The 16,053-nt window shown below is 39.1% G+C and overlaps 1 protein-coding gene across 4 annotated transcripts in view; it reads left to right on the top strand.

Moving 5' to 3' along the window:
• The first annotated feature begins 612 nt into the window (after positions 1-612).
• The window catches only part of LOC141433899 (uncharacterized), a 157,929-nt gene continuing 142,488 nt past the window's right edge, over positions 613-16,053 (top strand). For 3 of the 4 annotated variants that reach the window (XM_074096011.1, XM_074096012.1, XM_074096008.1), the window contains exon 1: positions 613-1,386. In XM_074096011.1, the coding sequence (XP_073952112.1) occupies positions 1,293-1,386 (94 nt within the window). In that variant the 5' untranslated portion in view covers positions 613-1,292. The remainder of the gene's footprint in view (positions 1,387-16,053) is intronic. The other variant, XM_074096009.1, reaches the window with a different exon arrangement.

Here is a 16,053-nt window from a genome sequence, read left to right as displayed (position 1 = left end):
TTTGAATATTTGATATTCATTTGATACCAGCTTGATACCTCCATGCCTTTCTGAGAAAGAGAGTGTTGACAGTCAAAATGTTTCTATGAGAGTTTCGTTTTTTCCTTTGAAGGTACGGAACCCTAAAAACTTGAGATCGCTTAGAGTTACGTTGAAATATTATCTCCAACGGACTCGAGCTCATTGAAGTTCAACACAAAAACAAAACACGTCTTAAAGTTTATCGGCAGATGAATTATCAACTTTGAAATTAATAAAATCGCGGAAGTAGAAAATCTTTAGCCTTAACGTTCCTGAAAGAACGAACAAAAGTAACCTCGTTCCGTTCGTACGCACACGAATTTCATTAACCACTAGATTAAACACTCATTAAAAGATTAACTTGAACGTGTTACGCAGAAAACGTATCACTTTCAGATAATTGTACACTTTAATTGCTTCTTCACACAAGATTTCAGCGGTACGTTTGAGCCGATATCTGAAATGCGAAATCTTTTCCGTCCCGCTCTGTTCACGTGCGCTCAGCCCGCAACCCCTAGGAAAATCATCTTGCATCCCTATCTCGCAGATCCTCAGCTGGCACGAGCCAAATCCCTTATGTAAGTCAGTGCTTTGCGTTTGGTCGGAGCGCCCGGACGCGCAGACGATTCCGCAATGACGATCGTCGACATTCGATTTCGATTACTCGCGACTAGTGAACAAGACGCCTTGGAACTTATATGAGCCGGTATAAAACAGTGATTTCTCCATTTATGCGTGCCCGTAAATTCCTAGCGAGATAGCGTGATGAAGCGAATTTTGTTTTAAAGTTACGAGCTAGGATTAGAGCGAGATTTATCTTCGAGCACGGCGGAGATTTCGGGTATACTTTAGCGCCAGCATAATGCTTTACAAAATAATCCACGCCACGCTTCAGTCGGATCTGACTCTAAGGAACGATTTATGTAAAGCGATCCCCTATTTTAAGATAAAATAAAAATAGCACAGTAACTTAGCGGGTAGTAGCTGGAGATATATGACGTGACATTCGTTTTAAAGGCTGATAAGTGTCATTCTGTTATTAGTCAACGAGTTAATTACGTACTGGTTCCAATGTTGACAGATTTAGTGGAAGCAGGTAGGATGTAGCTGAGAATGAGTTGTGACACGACGCCGCGCTCGTTTTAAGTAATTAATTAAAGCCAGTAGACGAATAAAACTAAGTAGTAAAATTTAGTAGTAAAGTTTGAGTGTTAAAACTTAATTAAGTGACAATGACAAGTGTAAAATTAAAGTTTAATTAGAAAAAAGTGATGAATAAATTCAAGATGGCTGGAGCTCTGAAAAGGATAAAGAGGCATTCATACATCCTGAATGCCTTGCTGCTGTTCGTGTCAATGATATACGGTAAGTTCATGTTTACCTTAAGGCAAAAATAAAAGAAGAACAGGTAAAAATCTCATTAGAGAAACCGAGTCCGCTTAACTGGATTACGTTTCAAATGCTCCCTTGAGATTAATGATATCTGCTAAAAGAAAAAGTTTAGAAAGTGAAGCTCTGGTTTGCATCTATTCATAACGTCAGGTGTTCGTTTTGTTGTTGACTTGGGTGATTAGATTACGCGGTTTATTAAAATATCAATTTTTTCGTTAAGTGTCCGTTTAGTAGTCTTTTCTTAACTCATTTTACTGATTACAGCAACCGGACCGGATAGGGTCCCGGGTTCGATACCCTTTTTATGAAAAATACGAATGTTTGTTCTCGAGTCTTAGGTGTTTATTATGTACTTAAGTATGTATCTATCTATGTATTTAGGTATGTTTATCCGTTGCCTGGGAGGTACTTTACTTTTTACGTTGACTAGCTTTGCTTACTTTGGAACTAGATTAATTGTGCCAAGTGTCCTCTGTGATATTTATTTATTATTGATATGTACATAAACAATATTTAATTATTTATATAGTCGAAATGTTTTTGTAGGACCGGTCTGAATGGAGGGCCTTGGGAAGGCAGCAGTGAATATCTTTCGGCTGACATGATGATGATAATGATGGATTTTTTCTAAACGCAAAGAGTTTGGTCAACGAAGGCACGATGAATCAAGAGATATGGTTTTTTTTTGCTGGCCTACAATAGTGTCCCACTGCTGGGCGAAGGCTTCTCCTCTTGATCTCCACACCTTCCGGTTCAGCGCAATATCAGGCTAACCCCTTGCATACACGTCTAAATCATCCCGCCAGCTACTGCCTGGTCTGCCTCGCCGTCGATGGCCGTACTCCGGTGCCCACCAAGTGACTGTGTGAGCCCACCTATGTGGGTGCATGCGACAGACGTGTCCAGCCCAGACCTACTTTAGCTTAGCAGTCTCTTTCCTAACGTCGGCGTTACGTATTTTTGAGCGCAGCGTAGTTTAATTTTCCAAAATACTTTTTGTGTTTACGAAAAAACTGAATCTGTCCTAAAAGCCGTAAACCGCAACAATTTATTCCAAAATTATAATTATTCATGAGAAAAGTTAAGTTTTGTCTAGGGTTAGTTTTTTAATACTACCAGCGCTTCCGGAAAGGCCATCATTGCTAAGCAAAAGCGCCGCAAGAAACTTGGCTGAAAGATTTTTTTTAAACAAAAATGATTTCACTTCTTTCAACTATTCATCATTATCATTTCAGCCTATATTCGTCCCTTTGCTGGACACAAGCCTCCTGTCAGGATCAAAGAGGACTCAGGGTTACATGTCTAAAGTTGAAAAGTATGTAGGGGGTCCTATGGTGAAAGTACCTTACTCTAAACATATAAGGAGATGAAATCTACATTGTAATAGTACCTATCATAAGCACACCGCATAATTGAATAAAAATCTTTCGCTCGGTTTGGCTTGTCATCGGCCTATCTTAGTCCACTGCTGGACATAGGCCTCTCCAATTGTATGCCACTGAGCACGACCCTCGGCCACTCTCATCCAGTTACTGCCAGCTATCTTCGCAAGGTAGATCTTCGCTCCACCTAGTCTGAGGGTGTCCCATGCCACGCTTGCCAATTTGCGGTCTCCACTCAAAACTTCTCCGGACCTTTTCAATCTCTACATCAATGACTTGATGGTGAGACTGAGGGGCACCAGGGTTGGGTGTCATGTGGGGGATGTCTGTGTAAACAGTATCAGCTACGCTGACGATTTTGTGCTGCTCAGCCCCACCATCAAAGGCCTAAGGAAGTTGCTCGCAGTCTGTGAAGAATATGTTAATTCGCATGGTCTGCTGTATAATATAGCGAAAACGGAATTGCTGGTGTTTAGAGCGGGGAAGGGTCCGGAGAAGGTGCCGGATGTAAAATTGAACGGCTTGAGGATTCGTGTTGTGCAGCAGTTCAGATACCTAGGTCATGTACTAACCGAAACGTTGAGGGATGACAAGGATATGGAGCGAGAGAGAAGGGCTGTGGCAATTAGGGGAAATATGATAGCCCGTAGATTTTCCGGATGTAGTAAACAGACGAGGCTATTTAAAGTGTACTGCCTCTCATTTTACACCTGCCAGCTTTGGCTGGGGCACTGCAGAAAGTCTTATAGCATCATCAGAGTGCAGTCTAATTATATATTTCGTATTTTGATGAAGCTGCCGAGGTTCTGCAGTGTCTCTAGCATGTTTGCTGAGGCGAGAGTTCCAGATTTTTTGTGGTTATGCGGGTTCGTATTGCGCTATAGAATGCGGAATACGGAAATTTGTCGAAGAAAAAAAAGTCACCGACAGCGGGAAAAATATATAGAACAGATAACCGTTGGGGGAGAAAAGTCCTCGAGTGGCGACCACGAACCGGAAGACGCAGCGTTGGCAGGCCTCCCACCATGTGGACTGACGACATCGTGAGAGTTACGAGAAACCGGCGGACGCAAGTGGCGAGTTGTCGTTCATTGTGGCGTTCTAAGGGGAAGGCCTTTGTTCAGCAGTGGACGTATTCCGGCTGATGATGACGATGATGATGATGAAAGCTCCCGCATTGTTGCCTTATTAACAGAGAATAGGTACAATGTGTTTTTATATTTTCAAATGCCTTCTGGGCAAGTACATACTTAAACTCTGCACTAAATTACGGCTGGGCGACCTACTCTAACACGGGGAAATTTCCAGAATATTAAGTAAAAGTACGAAACAGAATAAACTGATGAGTACACTTCGTTTTTTCTTTCTTGTTTTTATATTTCCACTAGCAGTATTTGATGATTTACAGAATAATGATGCAATTGACAACTTTGACTTTGTATCTTGTTTGTGATTGGTTCACTAACTTACTTCAATTATTGGTTAGACTCTTAATCAAGATTAGTGTAAAAATTACTTCTTTGGGAGCCCTTAGGCTTTAAGCAGTTCACAACAAGCTGGGCGGCACCCAAAGTACATAGAGACTTCCTCAGTTATCCGTAATTCAATTATTTTTCCCCGCTTTGTTGAAAATTCGAAAGTGAATTAATACGTATTTAATTCAATTTTAGTCTAACTCTGACTTTTCTATTATCTTCTCATGACATTATTTTGTCAGTTTTGTTTCAAATTGACTGTGTTAGTTTTACTTTAAGGCCGCCAGACTTATTCATATTCTAGTCCTCCAAGTTCTCCAACTGTCTATTATTTATGCATACTAGTACACGCTAACAAGCTAAAAGAAATTAAGGTTTTCTGATATGATACTTCAACTAAAACTTAGTATAAAACTATACAGTATTCATTGTAACCTAATATTTTTAAGTCCCTAACTCGCTGATTGATCGAATGAATGAACGTTTTTTTGGTCAAAAAATATCACCTAACGTTTATCTAATAGCGTTTGTTATCGTTACTCCGGAATCCGGACATTATATGTAATTTATAGTCAAAATACCACAAACGGGACTTATCACGCTAAAACACACGAGTAATATTTACCTCGATGTCTACTCGTGACCACGGCCACTGTAATGTGGTTGAAACGTCGAGGTAAATATTACTCGTGTGTTTTAGCATGATAAGTCCCGTTTGTGGTATTTTGATTGAGTGAAAATCACGGAAGTTTAAAACGTTACCTATATTATAAGTATTTCACAACCTATTGTTGTAGATTTAAAAACAGTGTGTGTAAGAAGCTTAATTATGCATTTAATTTATTTCAATTGTAGCACAATGTTAAAAAAACTGTCCGCTCTGTTAGCGACGCTGAAAACGGACAGCAAACAAATACATTTGAGAAAATTCAATTTTGTTGAAAAATCTCCGACAAGGTCAGTTTCAGTCTCATTCTACAAAGAGCTAGAACTTTAGCGCGCAGACAATAACAAACTAAAGATACTATCGCACCTCTTTGTTAAGTTGCAACGATCTGATATGTATCAGCATTATGTTGTGACCTGGATACTGATGTCAGTTCAGTACGTAGAATAAGCATGTTATGTCATTCCATTGTTTTCATGCCTTAATAGTTGTTTGTGATACGAGTGCACAAAATAAACAATTTCCATCGGGTGTCTATGATCTCAAAAAACGAATGAAACGAGTTTTTTTTTTAACTCAATACGATTATATGTTTATAATCAGAAACGCAGTTTTCTCAAATAATATTTTGCTTGTAATTTCGATCTTTTTCAGTTTCCATAGTTACGAGTAACAAGGAACTCCTGTAATTTCGAAATATCCTCTTTCTGTCTCCGGAAACTCCGGATTTGCTCTTAGTACAAGAAAGCTGTAATTTTAAAGTTACCGCAAAAAAATATGCGAGTCTTTTTTTCGTCAATTTCAAAGCATTGGAGGTTATTGGATAGATCAAATTATGTGTACAAACTCCCATAGTAATAAAAAATGTATCTACTCGTAAGATTTTTCTCAAAAACAGGTACTTACTATGCTATTATTTTTCGATATTATAACTACAAAGGTAATTAAAACAGATGCTAGTTTCAAATACTCGGAAAAAATAAACTTACCTGCTCTTTGTCCTTAACCTCTTAACTCTTTACTGACACTACAGGCTGCGTCACAAGCACGAGTAATCAGCTTTTGACACATGACGGGAGAAGATTGAATTTTCTTTTACACACACCCGTTTACGCGTAGGTATATTCCGCGTACAATAAAGTAAATTTTATTATCATTTGGCTGTGCAACTCTTTGGTTTTATTAACAAAGATTTCTCATTTTTGCGTAGACAATCACTTACGTGGATGTCATTCCTATGGATACAATAACTCTTTCTAATATTTCAAAAAACTTTAATCACATGATTTGTTCAGTTCTCAAAGTTTGTCGATTGTATTTTGTTTCATTTCTTTTGTACTATAAAGAGTTCAATACATACATAATTTATATATCCATCATATAATTATGCAGGTGCTGCATCATATTTCAGGTGGTAGGACCTTGAGCAGGGTCCGCCCGGATTGCTACCACCATTTTGCTCCCTAATCCTGACTTGAAGCAACAGTGCTTGCACTGTTGTGTTAAGGCGTGGAGAGTAAGACAGCCGTTGAAATTATTGGCACTTGAGGTATCCCATCTTAGGCCTCTAGGTTGGTAACGCGTTTGCTATAGCAAACCCCCCTGGTGTTGCAGATGTATATTGACGGTGGTGATCTCTTACCATCAGGAGACCCACTTACAAGTTTTGCATCCAGTAGAAAAAAAAATACTCTTTTCGAATATTAGAGAGCGCCCTATAATGCACAGTAGTGACATCAATGTATGTGATCGTGTGCAGAAAAATGAGAAATACCCATATTTTTATGGAATAGAAAAACTGTATACTAGAGTGTAGTTGATTAAACAAATCATAATCATAGTTTTCTGGGTTAAAAAATATTATATTTATTTAAAGTTTTAAACTTCCGTGATTCTCACTCATAGTTGAAATACTACAAACGGGACTTATCACGTTAATTTTACACGGGTAATATTTACCTCGACGTTTCGGCAACTGTAACGTTGCCGAAACGTCGAGGTAAATATTACTCGTGTAAAAATAGCGTGATAAGTCCCGTTTATCGTATTTTGACTATTATATTTATACCGTCAGTAAAATACTTAACTAGAAAATATTAAACACGTAACTTTTCTTTTGTCAATCAAACAACAAATGACAAATAATAATAATATAATAATAAAAATCTTTATTCAATAAGACAGATGAAGCGCTTCCAACTTCAGGTGTGGGGTCACGCAGAAATTTATATCTTCTTCATTTATTTTTTATATCCAATAATTTCTGATAATCTAAGGGCCAGTACAGAGTGACTATATTCCAGCTGCAACGTAACTGCCAACGGTCCATACATTCCAATTGCAGTCAGAGTGCCTTGTGCCGACTGCAATGTAACTACAACGTAAAATGCTTGTGCAGTCGGCATTTGCGGTTATGTTGCAGTTGGAATGCAGTCCATCTGTACTGGCCCTAACAGACGGACTGATTAGGATATTTTATGACGCTAGCTTACAGGGCGATAAAATTAAGGGTCTCTAACAAAGCAATTCTCTTCTTTCTCTTATTCGTTAGTTTTATTTTCGAGGTAACCTGGCCACGACCTCTTAAGCCACAAGCCGTGAAAAAGCAAAAGCACTCGACCTCATTCTTTGCGAAAAAAACAAAATTGCGATATCATTCGTTCACGAAATATATTACTTCCGAATATGTATAGATGAAAAGGTAAACGCCAACTTGATTGTCAAGAGAAATGTAACGGTGGAAATCCTATTTCTTTGTGAGATTTTTCGGTATCCATAAGTGGATATGAACTAGAGAAGTGTTTTTCAACCTGTGGGTCGCGACCCCCGGGGGTCGTTGGGGGTCGCGAAGCCTCTTTAGCGGGCTGCAAAGCCCCTATTAGTTGCTGGGAAAAATACTTCAGTAAAAAAACAATAAGTTTAATAATATTTATTAAGAAAATGTGAACTAATAATATTTGTCACAAAATAAAATACCGATACATGAAAAAAAAACCGGCCAAGAGCGTGTCGGACACGCCTAAAATAGGGTTCCGTAGCCATTACGAAAAAATTAAGTTATAGTTTTCTAAGGATTTCGTATTTTATACTGAATCTTAGAAGTTTAGGTATATTTTATACCTAAGGCTGCTATTTACTCTTAAACTACTAATAATTCTCAAGCAAACTTAGCCGTTATAGTTTTCCTAGAAAGTTTGATATGCTTACTACCCTGAATTATCCTGAATTTTTTCAAATTTTTCCACCGGTTTAGATTTTAGAGGGGGGAGTTGAATATTTCGCAAACAAATCACTGAATCGAAAAATCGTGTTTGCAAATCCCTAATGGTTTTAAAAGACCTATCCAATGATACTCCACACTACAAGGTTCAATGAGAAATAAAAATCACCCCCACTTTACGTCTATGGGAGGTACTCTAAAAAAAATGATTTTGAATTTTTCATTGTACCATTTTGTCGGCATAAATTACATATATTCGTGCAAAATTACAGCTTTCTAGCATTGATAGGCCCTGAGAAAAACCGCGGACGGACAGACAGACAGACAGACAGACATGGCGAAACTATAAGGGTTCCGTTTTTGCCATTTTGGCTACAGAACCCTAAAAAGCAACGGGTAGGGGGGTCGCGAAATATTTCTTCATACTAAAGGGGTCGTGTCATGAAAAAGGTTGAATAACACTGAACTAGAGTTTACTGTTTACAAAAAGGCGCAGAGACTTTTAATACTTTAATAACTTTGTGCAAGACGAAAAATTTTTTTTATATATAATTATACATATATTATATGATTATTAATTATTTTATATTTGTTTCGACCAAATTATCGCAGTGTTTGAAGTCAAAAGTTTTTAATCAGTGTGTGTTGCCAGTGATGATATTCGGATCTGAGACGTGGGGTTTCTCTGCGGGACAGAATCAGAAATGATGACATCCGCAGTAGAACTAAGGTTACAGACAAAGCTCGAAGAATTGTGAAACTGATGCGGCAGTGCGTGAGGCACATTGCTCGCAGGACATGGCCAGTTGGGTCAGAAGGTTCTCGAATGGCGAACGCGGACCAGGAGACGAGCTGTCGGTAGGCTGTACAACAAGATGGAGCGACGACCTGGTTAAGATCGCGGGATCGCGGTGGATGCGGAAAACACAAGATCAGCCTGATTGGAGAGCCTTGGGGGAGGCCTATGTCCAGCAGTGGACGTCTTTGGGCTGACATGATAATGATATGAAAACTCCCAGCTTTACGGTGAAGGAAAACGTGCACAAACTTAAAAAGAAATCCAAAGATACGTGTTGGGTTCCCAATTCGCACTGGGCCCCTGTGGAAACTGTGCCCAGCAGTGGGGCGTATTAAGCTGGGATGAGGATGATCACTCATGCCTATAGATGAAATCTATTCGCGTAAGCACACGAACCTAAAATAAATTGTAGGTAATTAAGTTTACTCCCCAAAAACTCCCAAGTCTACTTCGCACTAAGAACTTGTAACGACGTTGACAAACACCAACTTTCTAAGTTGTATTCTAGCTTAATATGTAAAGTGTCACAGAGCAGATTAGCGTGCTTCTTGCACAATGAAATTCTCGCTCGGTTAAGTTTGGGGAACTATTGTTCCGGGATAGGACCATTTCCCCTGTTCACGAGCGTATTGTACGTTTGTACTAGGGATGTAACGGGGATTCGACTCCGATTTGGAAAGTCGGAACTTCCGATTACACTTCTTTTCGACTTCGGTTCCGATAACTTTTTTTTTTTATTCGACTGGATGGCACACGAGCATGTGGGTCTCCTGATGGTAAGAGATCACCACCGCCAATAAACATCTGCAACACCAGGGGTATTGCAGACGCGTTACCAACCTAGAGGCCTAAGATGGGATACCTCAAGTGCCAGTAATTTCACCGGCTGTCTTACTCTCCACGCCGAAACACAACAGTGCAAGCACTGCTGCTTCACGGCAGGATTAGCGAGCAAGATGGTGGTAACAATCCGGGCGGACCTTGCACAAGGTCCTACCACCTGCAAATCGGAGGTTAGAATCAAAAGTAGAAGTGCAGCGGTAGCGGCGACCGGTCAGGCAGAACGTACTGAACAAGTTTATCTCTTCTGCTTCCCGCAGGCTTACTACTGTTGTTCGATTACTCTTTCACTTATTAATTTTAGCATTTTGCATTCGAATTCAAAGGTCTTATTGTCTAATTCACTTGGAATCACAATAGTTTTCACCGATTTTTCTGTCATACGTCGTGGGATGAAGGTAGAAAGAGATGTTGAATGCGATTGCAAGCGTCCGCGCGTTTGACAATACGGTCACAGGTCATTATTTATTGTGTTTTGTGTGTTTGCGCTTCAATGAGGGCTAAAAGAAAGGCGAAATATCGCTAGATGGTGTTAGTATCGTGAGGTTTTTTGACGTTACGGTCTTGCTTGCAATTGGCTCATTTAGTTATAAGCCAATTGGATGCAATGCAAGACCGTAAACGTCAAAAAAGTCTCGCAATACTAACGCCATCTAGCGATATTTCACCTGTCTTTTAGCCCTCATTAAACTTTTCTCAATTATCGATGAGTTTTAATCTATTTCATGTGACATAATGTGACTTAACTTAAAGCGTTATTTGGAACTACTTTATTGAAGTTTCTGCGGATTACATCTCTGTTCTGCCACCACCTGCGACTCCAATTCTAGTTCCAACATTTTAAATTAAAAAATTCGACTCCGACCTCGGTTCCGATAGAACCACTCCCGTAACATCACTAGCTTTGTATTGTGATGGACAGCTCTAATGCGTTATTGTTTTGTTAAAGGTCAGACTTGGGAATGTCGGTTGAGTTATTACACTAGAAATTATGAAGAGAGTATCTTAAAGGTGCTAAGGGGGTCTCATTTGTGCGACCGTTCCTCACGCAGAGGATTAAATTTTCACAAAGTATGTTAGCGGCCACAATGAACGATAGCACGCCACTTGCATCTCTTGCATCTTGTTATAAGGGGGAGGCCATGTTCAGCAGTGAACGCCTTCCAGCTCATGTTGATGATGATGATGATGATGATGCTGTTAGAGGGCTAGTCTAACTAATCTAGTGTTTTTATATAAATACAAAAAGTATCCTGATGTTGGCTTTGTTGGCTGTGAAACGATTTTTATTTATATTATTTTGGTATACTTACATACATCGGAGGTCCTACTCCGAAATTCGAAAATTGAAGTTCGTATCGTACCGTCCCTCTTACTCTCTTATTGAACAGTATAAGCGTTAGAGGGACGGAATAACACGAACTTCGATTTTCGAATTTCGGAGTAGCCCCGCAGCATTGTGGAATTGTGACAGCTGTCACGTCAGCAACTGTGACGTTTTTAATACCTAGGTGGTTACGTATTGAATCACCACCACCACCATCCACCATCTCAGCCTATATTATGTCGCACTGCTGGGCACAGGCCTCCTCTCAGAACAAGAGGGCTTGGGCCATAGTTCCCACGCGGGCCCAGTGCGGATTGGGAACTTCGCACGCACCATTGAATCGCTTCGCAGGTTTGTGCAGGTTTCCTCACGATGTTTTCCTTCACCGCAAAGCCCGTGGTAAATTTCAAATGTAATTCCGCACATGTATTTCGAAAAACTCAGAGGTGCGAGCCGGGGTTCGAACCCACGACCCTCTGCTTGAGAGGCGATAGGTCAAACCACTAGGCCACCATGGCTTGTAGTGAATCATTGCATGCTAATTTAGTTTATAAGGAAATTGTTTTTTTTTTTATTTAATAGAACTAACGAAGTGTGTTTATTAGGAACCTTGTGTAATTGTACTTTTATATGGGAATCTCCTTAATTTTTTTACATAATATATTTTTTATTACATATTTGGTGTTGCAGCGGCAATAATAGAAATACGCAATATTGTATAAATTTCAGTTGTCTATCTATAAAGTTCGCCCAGACAGAAAGTCACACGGTCAGCGAAGACTTAGTAAAATAAGGTTCCGTTTATTTAAATGCCAAATCCTAAATATTACAATAATGTTAAAATATTACACTTCTCTATTTCTTCCGTGGATGTCGTAAAAGGCGACAAAGGATATAATATAACGATATGTAACGTAACCGTTACGGTATACTGTAGGTGACAGTGACAGGCTACCAACCTGTCACTATTGTACCGCTTTTGTCAAATTTAAAACCTAAAATTGCTAAAAGTGTGTTCGAAGCCGTTACGTTTCGTGTGCTCTGCCTACCCCATTTGGGAAAACAGGCGTAATATTTGTGTGTGTGCGTGTTAAAATATTATTTAGAACCATAGTAAAAGGCTACTTAACTTTTTCATACTTCAATTAGAATTAAATTTATAAAGCGGTCGTTCCCCGATTTTCTATTGATATTCATTTCTACTTTCTCCGGTTGCGTACGGCTCTTTGCAAACCTATTTAAAATCATCAAACATAAAAGGTCTCTAAAGGAAAGGTAGAATATAATTTAATTAATGTAATCGAAACGTTTGTCAAAGGAAATTCCTTTTTCTGGATATTAAAGCTTTAATTTCAAATGGTCAATTTGCTCTTAAGGGGATCCCATTCCCCAATGACCTTCGATCTGAATTTCTTAGTTTTCTAATGTTTTTTGTAGCTTATTATATTAACAACAACGACTTTAAGCAATATAGTATCCCATATTTACTTCAAAGTTCATTGTCTTTGAGGTATTTGGCATCAAAGTTGAACAATTTTTGGCCAAAAAACTGGTTTTCTTTCCATAACTTTTGTGTTAAATAATTAGTTTCAAATGAATATTGATTTCGTAAATGTTAGGTCTTTCACGTCAATAGACATACGAAATAAGGATTTTTCAGACAATGTTTAAAAAAACATACAATATTAAGTTTTTTTTTTTTTCAAAATCCGGTAGACAAAGATAGAGATAAAAGATTGGAGAACCGATAGCCGTTTGACTTATAATTCTATCTATAGTGCAAAAGTAGGAGATACGATTCAAAACTTGTCAAAAATCTTTGAAAACCTCGGGTAGCCCCTATATTAAAAGTATTTCATATGAGTATAAAGCAACTAATCAGAATATGACACAATGTCTCAGACTATGGCGGCCATTAATAATTATATGATTTAAATTCGGGTCATGTTCCGCGTATGTTGATTTTAGAGAAGCTCGATATGATAATTGTGCCGAAATATAACAAAACCCGAATTTAAATCATATAATCCGAATATTGAGACGGAGCGACGACCTGGTTAAGATCGCGGGATCGCGGTGGTTGCGGAAAGCACAAGACTGGTCTGAGTGGAGAGCCTTGGGGGAGGCCTATGTCCAGCAGTGGACGTCTTTCGGCTGACATGATGATTAGAATATGAGTTGGGCTCGCAGGACCAATAGACCAAGGGAAAAGGAAGCGCGAATTAACCGTCTCTGTTTTAGCTTCATTAAAAATGATTTCATATGTCTGGCTGTCTGTTTTTAACCCCCGACTCAAAAGAGGGGATATATTTAACCGCTCCGTATGTGTGTCTATCCGTGGCACCATAGCTCTGAAACGGGTGAACCGATTTGATTCAAGTGTTAGATGAAAATAATTTTGCTCTAGAGTGACTCATACAACTTTTCACATCGAGTGTGACGAAAATTGAAATGAAACAATTCGTAATAGGGTAGGGTACCTAATTAAACCCACATCAAAAAAATCCTTTTTTATCAAAAAAAAACCGAATTCACATCAAAATTACTGATTGCACAGCAAAATACTCCACTCAAAATATTATGTCATAAACTGCAAAAAACACTTAGAAAAGCCTTGAACATAAAAGTTGCACTGATCCCTCTCGTCAGGGAGGAAAAGTTACTTTTCTTAATGAGAGGTGTGAAAAATCTATTGCAACTTTTCTGTTCAAGGCTTTTCTAAGCGTTTTATTGAAAATGCCATTTTTTGAAGTTGATAATTGAAAAGCCACGCCATTTTCTATGCTGGTTGTTCTTTAATAATATTTAGATTTTTTTTTTCAAGTTTATTAATGCTCGTTGTGAAAAGTTGTATGAGCCACTCGGGAGCAAAATTATTTTCATCTTGGGCGCTAACACTTGAATCCCTCTTTACGCTTAGGATTCTAAAGTAGAATCCTTCGCTACATTCTGGATTCAATTTACGCCCTCGCCGTAAATACACCATTTTGCTCCCTTGTGACACAAATAACTATAGTCCGTCAGTATATCAGAAATTGGACACGTACTTTTTCTTTTGTCAATCAAACAAAAAATGACAAAGATGAAGCTTGTCAAAGTTTGAGAGTGGGAGGCTGTGACGTCTGGTTATGCTAAAATTTGTCGCACGGTATGACGCCATACGAAACTTAAAGGCTGGAAACAGTGCTCGACCGACGGTACATTCTGACCGTCAGCGCTGACCGTCGGTTGCGAAAATTCATTCAGTGCTACGCTGACGGCGAACTGCGACGCGTGTGTACAGTTCACAGGTCGGTCGCTCAGTCAGCGAAGCACTGAACGCATCCATACAATCTCATAGCTCGTCGGTCGACCGACGCCGCGCGTCCGACGAGCCGGACCGACGGCTCGACCGACCGTACGCGCACACCAAATCACGCGCGTACCGTCAGCGTAGCTGTGTGCGCATTCATAGACTTGCATAGATATATAGCTACGCTGACTGATGGTCAGCGCTGACCGTCGGTCGAGCACTGTTTCCAGCCTATTAATTAACAAAAGAAAAAATATGTACCTATCCAATGTTTTTTTTATAAATTTGCCTATTTGTATTGTACCTATTGACACATGTATATACTCGTAAGTACCTATGGACTATGTCTGAAATAAGCATTAATTATTATTATTAATGTTTGCTGATAATGTAACTAATAAGCTAAATAGATTTTTTAGGACATTCAACTAGATTTTTTTAGGACACACTCTTTGTAAACACACTGTATGAAAACACGAAAAATGTGTCATTTACATAGCGGGGAGAGCTGAACTGGCAAAACGACTGCGGTTGGAATAACATGCGATAACATACTTTATTGGTTTTAAAATTTGAACAAAATATTACTTAAAAAATCAAAGATCAAACACCCCATTAACATAATTAGCTTCGTTAATATTTCCAATTTGAATGAAATTGCTTTTACCATTAATAATTAATTACTGGCGCAGGATTAAATTCATAGCGACGAAGCAAAAGCTGCGGAATGTTCGCTTTTCCCAATAATTATTTCAATCAAGGCTAACTAAACACATGTTGTATAAATAGCAGTGCTCGTGAAACGAATATCGATAATATTATCATATTTTCACGATAGTTGTACCTACGAATAATGCGCTCATCACGGCATATGATGAGAATATGGCACTTGTCTCACCGCCAGCGAGGAAACGATTGTCTATCAACTATTTTCTCGCTCAAGAAACGAACAAAATATATAAGATCCTGTGTGAGTAAAAGAGACTAATAGTTGATCGCTGCCTGTTCACACTGTCGGCGAAAACTCGCTCTTACATCTTTTGTCGCAGCGACAAGAGCTATAAAACTCGCTGAGCTATAGATACTCGCTCAGCGATGTCAGCTTGGCGGCCGCCCCGCACGAGCGAGTCGAGTGGAGCGAGTAATCGCCCGTCGCACGCGAACACTCGCTTACAGCCGAGCGACAAAACTACTCTCGCTTCTCGCTGCTCGCCCACTCGTTTCTAGTTACTCGCTCTACTCGCTTCTCGCTCATCGTCGGCGGTGGGACAAGTGCCTATAGGAAGCATTTCAATTTCTATAACTTCTACGCTACCGAAATCTTTAAAAAATATGTCTATGAACTGAAATTACCTTCTGTTTTTCTTGACTGTTCGAAGAAAGGTTACGTTTTCTCAGCGTATGTACGAGTATGGTATGTGTATGTATGTTCATACATAAACATTATACTTATTCTAAACGGCTAAACGGGTTTAATTGTAAAGAGATGTCCATGGTATTCTAAAATCTGGTTCGAAATTATGACTTTGATTGACAAACAATTAATTGAATCAGGTGCTACTTGCGGATGTCAATATCAATGAACTGAAACAGTTAGTTTTGTCTCTCCACCGCGACCTTTATGATAGCTACGTTGGA

This window comes from Choristoneura fumiferana, chromosome 13 (assembly GCF_025370935.1).
Source record: "Choristoneura fumiferana chromosome 13, NRCan_CFum_1, whole genome shotgun sequence".
In the NCBI taxonomy this organism is placed as follows: Eukaryota; Metazoa; Arthropoda; class Insecta; order Lepidoptera; family Tortricidae; genus Choristoneura; species Choristoneura fumiferana.
This window is presented reverse-complemented; position numbering and strand designations above follow the sequence as displayed.